Here is an 11,496-nt window from a genome sequence, read left to right on the forward strand (position 1 = left end):
AACAGCTCCTGTCCTCTTACTGCTTTTTATTTCTTCACCTATTTAAGTTTATCTCTCTAGTGTATTGTTAGTAGCATTAGTGTACACCGCCTGTACACAGCTTTTAAATGGCACAATACAAAAGCTTTTTAAAAGCGTTCGGGCCAGAGCGCGCATTGTTTACATCGCAGAACAGCTGATCGCGCTACGCAGCGCCGCAGTTCTTCCCAGAGACAGACACAAGATCATTGCTAAGCTGCTAGTGAAGATCCGACGTGGGCGCCGCGCCAGAAAACTACGACGGGTGAAAACAAGACGCTTCAGACCCGCTATCCCCTCCATCATCATGGGAAACGTGAGATCGCTTCCCAAACAAGATGGACGAGCTCGCGGCACTCACACGGCACCAGCTGGAGTACAGGACGAGCAGCGTGCAACTTAACTCATCCTGGACTCGACGGGATGAGTTGAGTTGCACTGGACAACTTTCATCTACTGCGAGCAGACAGAACGGAGAACACCGTTAAGAGGAAGGGAGGGGCTCTGGCTGTGTTTGTGAACATGAGATGGTGTATGCCAGGGCATTGCACTGTCAGAGAGAAGCTTTGTAACAGAGTACAGAATGCATGGTTGAAAGAAGTGAACACAAGAAGCATAAAAGTACAATTTTTCCAATACAATACAGACTGTGGTGTGTCAACCGGCCTGGGTTCTGCGGTTGGAGCCGACTGGAAGGTTGTGACCGGCTTGGCTACCTGGTCTGACGGCGGCTCCGTGAACCCCATAGCCTCGGCAAGGGCAGGGATTCTGTGGACGAGTGCTGTCGCCTCCCGGAGTAGTCGTCCTCTCGCTTCTGGGTCGGTGGCGGCATGAGCGGTGTTTGGGAAGTGCGCCAGGAGGAACACAACTGGAGGTGAGCACTGGAGGCTGATGCGTTAAAAGACACTGTCAGGGACGCCTGCAATGGAAGTAGGTGTGTCGTCCTGGAGCAGAGCCCGGGGCTGAATCCCGGTGGGAACCGGTGCGGCCGGGATCCAACATTGCGGGACAGCCGCGGTAGGCTGGGGCGCCGACCAGGTAACGGACTGTGTTTCTGTGGCAGGACCAGGATGCGGTCCTGTGACAGGATCGGCCAGAGGTTCTGTGACTGAAGCAGGCTGGGATAAGGTGACAGGCTGCGGTTTGGTGACTGGATCGGTCTGCGGTTCTGTGACTAGACCAGGCTGGGATACGGTGACAGGCTGCGGTTCCATGACTGAGTCGGCCTGCGGTTCTGTGACTGGAGCGAACTGCGGTCCTGTGACTGGATTAGGCTGCAGTTCTGTGACTGGGACGGACTGTGGTTTTGTGGAGGAGGCCGACTGTGGTACTGGAGCAGACTGGGGTGCTGTAGCAAGAGCAGACTGTGGTTCCGGGGCAAACTGTGGTTTGGTGGCTTGGGCAGAATGTGGTTCGGTGGCTGGGGCAGACTGTGGCTCGGTGGCTGGGGCAGACTGTGGTTCGCAATGCAGCGTTGGTAGCGGCCATGGCATCGGAGGAGAGACGGGCGCTGGCATCTGACCTGCGCGTGGAGCGGTGCGCAGAGCGCGGTTCAGATCAGGCAGTCAAAAGTCGGTACACAAATTGACAAGATCAAGGCAGCGGTACAGGCGGAAAGCAGGCAAGACTAGGTCAAAATACGATCCACAATCGGAAAAAAACTGGCTTCCCTCCTGTGTAAGGAATGCTAATTGCTAGAACCTTTGAATCTAACAGCTACAGCGACAGAGAGAGACAGTGTTGCAAGGTGCTGACACGCAATTTGGATGAGTCCAAGCCACTCCAGCATTTGTCCGATTCGAATCGTTCGCATTAACGTGTGTTGTTGCTTATCTAGTCAGCTACTTTAGCTGTAGACGTGACATTTTGTTTTATACAGGCTGACTCATGCCAGCTACCGAAACGCGAGGTGGTTGCTTCTCAAACTGACATGCGGCTACTTTGTAGAAGAGTATAAGAGTGCTCACCTCAGGAGCAAAGGTATGTACATTTAACAGCAGTATAATAATTTGTTGGCCAATATGCAGTTTTATTTGACAGAGATTTTGCATTTCACATTTCAGTAGTTGTGGTATTCATAATCTGATCTATATTATTGTCTATGTATTTACTCTGTATGCAGTTGGTCAACTTATTTTGATATTTTAGTCTGTTGACGGGTAATTTGTAACTCTAGTGTTATGGTGCAGATTATGTGGAAAATGTGATGGAGACCATCTTCAATAAAGTCCTGCTGGACTCAGGTTGTTCTATGGAGGACCTTGTAAACATCCCTGTCCCACCGGCCCTCTGAGCAGAATTTGAGCAACCTCACAGAAAGGAGGTCATTAATTTAACAAACCAGCACTATAAAATAAGTTGAAAACGTGTTTGCTGCAAACACCATTAAAACTGATCTAACTCCCTCTATTTATTGTTTAGATCTGTAACGGTTGTGAGATACATAGGAAATACTGGTCATTTCATTAATCTGCTATTCTATTCTTTATACCTTCTAGAGTGGTGTCAAGGAAAACAGCTGCATCCTCCATCTGTACAGCAGCTGCACTGCTTCCGATTTGTCTTCCAACATGTGAAGACAAAAAAGATCCTCACATCTCCGCAGCCAACTGCCCATGGCTATACCTGTTCCACTCCAGAAACTATGCTTTCAACATAACCATGAATCCTACCCGTTCATTTTGTGGTCTGCAAATTGAACTTTGACGGTAACTTATCCAGGATTATAGTGCTGGTGCATTGGTTAAAAATAAAGTTGGCTTTGAGTATTGCTGTTTCACTGAACTATTTTTGTATGTGTATACCTATGAGGGAAAACAGACAAATGTTTTATAATATTTCAGCTTTTATTGAGGTATTGCCAAAAAACAATAATTTAGGTATTTCACAGGTGGTCTAAGTCCAACATAGGTGCCTTGTCCCTCAGGAAACACTGCTCTGATCCAGACCAGGGAAGGTGGGATGACTTGGACTCTTCGCCCTAGAAGTCCCCAGCACCAGCTGACAAGACTTCTAGGCTAGATACCTGCAACAACTTGAGATACACACAGACATAGTATTGAAAAAAACAATAACTACATTTCTATTAGTTATATATTAGCACTTGATATATCATACGCCTTACTAAAAGCAATTAAAAAAATATTAGGTCAATATATATTTAGAAACAAAACTATGTTTGTAAACCAGAGTTCCCAGGTACATTATGATTAATCTGTAAATAGTAAAATGTTCTAAAGTTTTTTATAAATTTCTGAGATACTGATTTATTCCATGCATGTGTAATTGTCTGATATACTGTATATTAAATGTGTTCTGTAATGAATACACATTCAATCATACTGGCTCCAGTCCTGGATCATCAACCATAGATGACAGTAGGTTTGACAACTGGTTCAGGCATCTTGAGGTAAGATTTATCGAAATTTTAATTTATTAATAAAAGTAATAAACACATGCAATATCTTGAAAGCAATAGTTGCTGTCACACCATGCCTCTGTAGGCATTCACTGTTCCTACATTTGGCACTTAATTACAGACAAATACGGCAAAATATAAGCTGCAGATGAAGATCCAATTATAAAAAAAATATTTTCACACAGCAGCAGAACGAGAAATAAAAAAACATGTAAAAATGAGTTTATATTAGTTTATCAAGCTATGCTCCCAAACAAGCTGTAGGCGTGTTATTAATATTCTGTTGTATTAATTCAGGCTGCTAATTTGCAACCATTAGTATTAGCGTTAGCAGCTAATCAAGTTGCGTATTATATAAATCAAATTAAATTAAATGTGAATCTGCCAGTTAGACGTACCTTGCGCCAGTCGAAGTGTAACCACTTCAACGGCCTCCCATTCGACTTCAGAGTCAGATTTTGGATCAAACGTATGGTTGAACTCCACTATGAGGACGAGGTAGCCAGTGTCACTGTTACAATGGATTCAGTGACCGTAACGTTTGATTCCCACGGCTATGCGCTTCCTCAAAGGGGTGTGGCGATTAGTTTAGCTTCCGACACACTCCGAAAATAGAGCGTTTTGGACGAGAGCTTAAAACACACATTTTTAGACGGGCCGTGTGGGCGATCTACAGCGCTTTTTGCATGAAAGGTGACCGACAACTTACTGAGACATCAAGGTCCAATTTTTTAGCAATGTGGAGCATGAAAAAAGCGTGTGCATGGATCTTTAACGTAGTGGTGATTTTAGTTTGTCCATTTTAGTCTGGCAACTGCAAATATACTACAGTTTTATTTATTCCCTTTGAGAAGAGCTTAATGTATCAAATTACGTGACCAATGCGAGCGAGAGGCGCCGATACGTCACGTGAGCTGCTTATCTGCAGTTTAAATGGACTGGTTGTTTCAATGTGTCAACGCTTTATAAACATGGCAAACAGACTTAACATCTATAAGACAGACACGTTTCACACTACAGATATCTGTAATGTATTTATGACTGGTCCAAAACTGTAATTTAAGATAGCCACAACTACATTTTGACAAGTCACAATTGCGATAAAAATCTATTTAATAATCAGATATCAGTCTCTGAGAAGCTGATTAAAGCCATGTTCTGTGTAAACGATTTTAAAATAAAAGCCTTTGATTTAACAAAATGACAAACACATCTTCTTTATGTAGTAAAAAAACAAAGTTGCAGAAGCACCAAATACATTGCTAATAACATCTGACTATCAAATATATTTGCCATATAAAGGCTACTGATATATTATTATCCACAGAAACACAATTACACACCTTTGATTAAATATTAATAATAACGTGATCTTGAACAACCACGTAACTGTATCAAGTTGGTCAATTTGCTCTGATGCAGTTCTCAAACACAACCAGCAGATGCCGGTGTTCTGACTCTGTCAAATAGTATTGAGTAATGTGTTGATTTCAACAAGGAAATCACAAGGCTTTAATTTCGCCATTAATATCTGTAAGTCAAAGGACAAAGCTGAAGTGCCTTCTCTGGATAGGAAAACAATATATTTTAACTCCTAAAAGCATTAACATACTGTAGATATTGTTATTTAATAAAAAGCTAAAATTTACAACTGATTGAAAGGGGAAGTACTGTAGTGCTGTAAATGTAAGGATTCTAATGCAGCACCATTAATCAGTTATTGCAAGGGTCTCTTCTTCTCACACCAGTTTCTGTTATGGTGCATAAGATTGTATTTAGTTTAAATGGTGTCTGTAGCTTAAAGTATGCTGAAGTAGTTAAAGCTAAAAAAGACATCTAAAAAGGATTTGAAACAATTTCTCCTTTCATTTCAATGGGAAGAAAATTGAAAAAAAGCTTAATATTTCAAAAAATATAAAAGACATAAATGAGAAAAATAATAGCACACTACTCCTTAAAAAGCTGAGCATTTTGATATTTGAATGGTTTCTATAGCTGAAAACATGTAGGAGGAGTTAAGGTTCAAAAACGTATGGAAGAACGATAATAAAGAACTGAATAACAATACAGTGAATGCTGGAAGTATGTGATAACATATTCCAACACATGGAGATCCAAAAAATTTAGTGGACTAAATCCCCTTTCTTCATTTTCATCAAGATCCAAACCCCAGGATACGTGAACACATGCAGTCCTTATGCTATGAATCCAGGTTTAGCATGAGGCAGATAGTGGCAGACGATTACCCTCTTAACTCTGGAACAAAAGGTGATCATCCACGCATTTCTCTTTCAAACACAGAAGCAGAAATTTTCCCACAAAATCACCAGTCAAACAAGGCTTTAATGTTGCCATACTCTTCAGCAAAAACAGGAAATGTTGTAGAAATAAGATCACTTCTTACTGTGCAAATGAGACTCGCAAGACTGTAGCCGGAAGTAAGTCTGTACATGGACTAAGTAGCTTTTACAGTGCAATAAAGGTGAAATTAATTTAGGTAATTAATTAAGCTTGAGGAGTCAGATGGGGAAAACAGGAACTGAGGCCTTCAATTTGCCAGTTGTCACAGTCCTGGTCAAGATATCACTAATGTCGCTCATAGTAGAATCTGAGGTCGGCATTATGTCACTTACAATAAAATATCTCTGAGTCTAGATTAGATTCTAGGTTAATGTCAAATTAAGATTCCTTTATATTGTAAGCTTTGGCAAGCAGAAGAGTTTAGCTTACAGTACATATTTAATGTTAATTTTAATATACAAAAATATAACAAATATATAATATTTGAGCCTAAATTAAGCTTATATCGTCAGAAATAAAAAAAAAGTGATACTGTGTGATGTTTTTTGATTATATTCATTTTGTTTATGTCAAAAGTATCCTAATAAAATAATATTCCATCATTCCATCCTTTTGTCTAATTGTCAAACATCTCAAACATCACAAGAGGAGGCGGTCTCCCCCAGCACAAGGACACAAGGACTGACTGGTAAAGACCAGTCAGTTACATCTCAGTGAGTGTGATACCTCTCTGTCCTGCTCTTCTTCCCTGCTGAATGTAAAGCACAGGTTCATCTGAAGGATTTAAGAACAGACGGCACAAACAAAGGTAAAATAGACAGAACAGTCACCATCCAAATGCTCATAAAGACCATGCAGCATGAGTCAACAGTCAAAAAATAGTTGTCTTATTTCTAAAATCTATCTTCTGCTCTTTAACCCACGTGATCACATTTGGAGGCACTGACCACTGAAGGTAACAGAGTGTGCAGCTTAATCGGTACAGTCTCCTAAGACAAAGCTGCTTTGGTATAGAAGGATTGAACTGGACAGTAAAAGACTATTTAGGAATAATTGACTCTAATCCTATTGCCTTAAGGATTTGTAGTCTCTGCTTGTCTCTGGATAACACACCGCACATACAACAGAGTGAAATGATGTTTCATGTTTATGAACCATTTAGTGTTCAACAAACTGTACTTGACCACCTGAATTCCTCCTGTAGGGTCTCAAAGGTTGCACCACGTTTTCACATTTTGCTTTGGCATTTTTTGCGTTTGTGCAAGATATTGAATCTGGGCACAGCCAGCAAAGTGCCCTGGGGAAAACTAAGAGCAAGCTGGCACCTTCAAAACATCTCAAGGATGAAATAAGATTTGTGATGCATAACGGCCATGTTTCCATTATAGGCAATGACATTTACTACTTTCAAGATATTAGGCATGTGTGTGTGTGTGTGTGTGTGTGTGTGTGTGTGTGTGTGTGTGTGTGTGTGTGTGTGTGTGTGTCAGTGTTTCACCTCTCATATATGCAGTAAATAAAAAAATAGTAACTAATTTGAAACTTGAACTATTTCTGTATTGCTTAACAGAATGACGCACTCCTTGTGTTGTTTCTGTTTACCTCCTTGTTGTAGGTCTGTAGAGCCCTCAATACTGAGTCCTGTTTTCCTGTCTCCATTTGCGTTATGATGTTATTTAAATCCAGTGTCGTTGCCATTGAGCAAGTTCCTCTCAACTTCCTCCTTGACTCGGAGAACCCTGCGTGCCAATGTATTTATCCGAGGTGCTTTGTCAGCCCCAGACAGACTGTGTGAGAACTCCTAACAATTGGCAAGAAGCGATTAAATTGGAGGATTGGCAGGGACCCAGCAGGATGGATGGGGGTAAGTAGCATTGCTTCGAACGTTCCATCGTCCAAAGGCTTGCAGTCATTTATTATTCTATGCCCCAAGCGCATGATAGACTTAATAACACGGGTGGGTGATATAGAAGAACAAGATAATACTGGTTTGTTTATGCACTTTACTGTGCATGTTGATTCTATCCAGAAGGTGGTGGTAATGCATCGATACGTTGTTTGCCAACCGCTATTAAATTTTAAAGAAGTCACGCCAGTTGACGCACAGCTTCTCTAATTGTAGTGCAGTAGTATTAATCTTTTGAGAGAGCGCCTCAATAAATTCACTTACTAACTAAAAAGTCATATTATGTCAGTCAAACTATCAGTATTATATCTTATTCTAAGTTCTAAGTCATTATTTTAAGATGTCTCATTAGTTTGATTTGTCCCATTTTTATATCGCAATTTGAAGAAAGTAATGTATTATTTTTGAAAAATTTTTTTTATCAGTTTTTTAAATCCAAAAAACATTCTATATACCACTCTATTCTCACCCTCCGCGAGTGGTCTCATCCACTTTCCAAGCTCGGGTCCTCTACCAGAGGCCAGGGAGCTTGAGGGTTCTGTGCAGTATCCTTGCTGTTCCTAGGACTGCACTTTTCTGGACTGAGATGTCGGATGTTATTCCAGGGATCTGTTGTAGCCACTCCTCCAATTTGGAGGTCACTGCCCCCAGTGCTCACACACAAAGAGCAAAGTTCCATGAAACATCCTGCTTTTAAACACATGACTCTACCTTCACTCTACCCTTCAGGCAAATCCAGGCATTTTGTTTCATTGATTAATGGATTGTAACTGCAGTGCTATGATGTACACATGAAAACAATAAGAAAAATAATTTCACGAGATTCAGATGTTGATTCAGCACAGCTACATACAGTCTGAAGGCCTTCAAGTGTACAATATAATTTTTGAAATATAATCTATAATGCATCCATTGCCGTTTTAATAATAGCACTGTAAAAAATGACTAAAATGATTCAATATTCTTCATAGTTCTTTTTTCAAAAGGGAGTTTCATTAGTTTGAATGTTGCTGCAGACTATCAGTGTGGTGAGGCAGAGGACACAGGGATGCCTGGCAAAGCAACTAAACAACTTTTAGTTGTTGTACTGCTGCATGATAAAATATGGCAAAGATTTGCATTGCAGTTCATTGTAGTTCTATTGTTCATCCACCATTTATTACAATAAATAATAATACAAGTACAAAACAGTGTCAATGCCATAAGTATCAGACAGGTTAGTTTAAGCACTGATGCTATACACTGCCAAAGAGGAAATAAAAAAACACCCTGAAGCTATATGTATTTAACACAAGACATTGACAAGAGTGGAGGAAACTCTATTACTGACCTACTCCGTGTAAGCACTGCATTATTACTAATTAATATTACTAATTATTATTGGAATAATAACAAGAACAAGAAAGGTCAGCTCCAAACAACTAAAAAAATGAAGAGTGTACTTTACTCACTGCAACCCATGAGCGCCTGGCAGCACAAATGAACCAGCTGCTAAGGGATGGGACCCACCTTGAATGGCTAACCGAAGGGCGAACAATCCTGATAATGAAGGATCCCTCAAAGGGTACAGCCCCATTCAACTACCGGCCAATAACCTGCCTCTCCACAACATGGAAGCTCATGTCAGGCATCATCGCAGCTAAGATAAGTGGGCACATGGGTCAATACATGAGTGAAGCACAGAAGGGCATTGGTAAGGATACCAGAGGAGCCAAACACCAACTCCTGGTAGACAGAACAGTCGCCCAAGACTGCAGAATGCGACACACCAACCTGTGCACAGCCTGGATCGACTACAAGAAAGCCTATGTCTCAATGCAATACACATGGATCACTGAATGCTTGGAGCTGTACAACATCAGTAGAAAGGCTTTCATTGCAAACTCGATGAGGTTGTGGAGAACCACCCTTGAAGCCAATGGGAAGCCACTTGCCCAAGTATCCATCAAATGTGGCATATACCAAGGAGATGCACTGTCCCCACTGCTGTTCTGCATAGGTCTGAACCCCCTCAGCCAAATAATAAACAAGACTGGCTATGGATACCGACTCCGGAACGGGGCCACCATAAGTCACCTCCTCTACATGGATGACATCAAGCTGTACGCTAAAAATGAGCGAGACATCGACTCGCTGATCCACACCACCAGGATCTACAGCTCGGACATCGGGATGTCATTCGGGCTCGAGAAATGTGGGAGGATGGTGACAAAGAGAGGCAAGGTAATCCACACAGAAGGGGTCTCACTCCCAGAAGGAACAATAGCAGACATTGAGGACAGTTACAAGTACCTTGGAATACCACAGGCAAACGGCAACCTTGAACAGGCAACAAGGAATGCGGCAACAGCCAAATACCTCCAACGAGTAAGGCAAGTCCTAAGAAGCCAGCTCAATGGTAAGAACAAATCCCAGGCAATAAACAGCTACGCCCTGCCAGTGATCAGATACCCTGCGGGAATAATAAGGTGGCCAAAGGAAGAGATACAGACCACAGATGTTAAGACACGAAAGCTCCTCACCATGCATGGAGGGTTCCACCCCAAATCCAGCACCCTGAGACTGTACGCTAGCTGCAAGGAAGGAGGCCGAGGACTAGTGAGCGTGAGAGCCACTATCCAGAATGAAACATCCAAGATCCATAAGTACATCAAGGAGAAGGCCCCGACAGATGACGTGCTGAGTGAATGTCTCAGGCAGTGGAGAACAGAGGATGAGATGCTGGAAGAGGGACCATCATGGGAGGACAAGCCCTTACACGGGATGTACCACCGGAACATAACTGAAGTGGCTGATCTCAACAAATCCTACCAATGGCTTGAAAGGGCTGGGCTGAAGGACAGCACAGAGGCACTCATCCTGGCCGCACAGGAGCAGGCCCTGAGCACCAGAGCCATAGAGGCCCAGATCTACCACACCAGACAAGACCCAAGGTGTAGACTGTGCAAAGAGGCCCCTGAGACGGTCCAGCACATAACTGCAGGGTGTAAGATGCTGGCAGGGAAACCATACATGGAACGCCATAACCAAGTGGCTGGCATAGTATACAGGAACATCTGCGCAGAGTATGGACTGGAAACCCCAAGGTCAAAGTGGGAAACACCTCCCAAGGTGGTAGAGAACGAGCGAGCCAAGATCCTGTGGGACTTCCAGATACAGACAGACAGAATGGTAATGGCGAACCAACCAGACGTTGTGGTGGTGGACAAAGAGCAGAGGAAAGCCGTGGTGGTGGATGTGGCAATACCAAGCGATGGCAACATCAGGAAAAAGGAACATGAGAAACTAGAGAAATACCAAGGGCTCAGAGAAGAACTGGAGAAGGCTTGGAAGGTGAAGGCCACAGTGGTGCCTGTGGTGATCGGAGCACTGGGGGCAGTGACCCCCAAACTGGAGGAGTGGCTACGACAGATCCCTGGAAAAACATCCGAAATCTCAGTCCAGAAAAGTGCAGTCCTAGGAACAGCAAGGATACTGCGCAGAACCCTCAAGCTCCCTGGCCTCTGGTAGAGGACCCGAGCTTGGAAAGTGGATGAGACCACCCGCGGAGGGTGAGAATACAGTGTGTATATATATATATATATATATATATATATATATATCCGGTGGCAGAAAAAGGCCTCAGTACTCTACTGTTCATTAGGTTTATTTCGCATAACATAATAATAATGAAAAGTTGAATAAGTAGGGTCCGTGAATGTTTTAATAATTTAACGCAGTCTGCTTTTCCGGTCAAGGCAACATTAGTACTCCCATTAATGACGCCTGAGCTGACGTGCTGCGTAGCCAATAACACCCAAAAGGCTTTTTACGAGGGATTGGATTTTAACCAATAACTGAGCTTTGAGCGTTT

The 11,496-nt window shown here is 42.4% G+C and overlaps 1 protein-coding gene across 7 annotated transcripts in view; it reads right to left on the minus strand.

Annotated features, from left to right (window-relative positions):
- Window positions 1-8,194, minus strand: part of ric8a (RIC8 guanine nucleotide exchange factor A) — a 48,236-nt gene extending 40,042 nt beyond the window's left edge. For 3 of the 7 annotated variants that reach the window (XM_041071317.2, XM_055509844.1, XM_055509845.1), the window contains exons 1-2: window positions 7,340-8,194; window positions 6,464-6,511 (exon numbers count right to left, since the gene is read on the minus strand). In XM_041071317.2, the coding sequence (XP_040927251.1) occupies window positions 6,464-6,511; window positions 7,340-7,435 (144 nt within the window). In that variant the 5' untranslated portion in view covers window positions 7,436-8,194. The remainder of the gene's footprint in view (window positions 1-6,463; window positions 6,512-7,339) is intronic. The other 4 variants (XM_055509843.1, XM_041071316.2, XM_055509846.1 and 1 more) reach the window with 4 other exon arrangements.
- Window positions 8,195-11,496: the final 3,302 nt, after the last annotated feature.

This window comes from Betta splendens, chromosome 6, assembly GCF_900634795.4.
Source record: "Betta splendens chromosome 6, fBetSpl5.4, whole genome shotgun sequence".
NCBI lineage: Eukaryota > Metazoa > Chordata > Actinopteri > Anabantiformes > Osphronemidae > Betta > Betta splendens.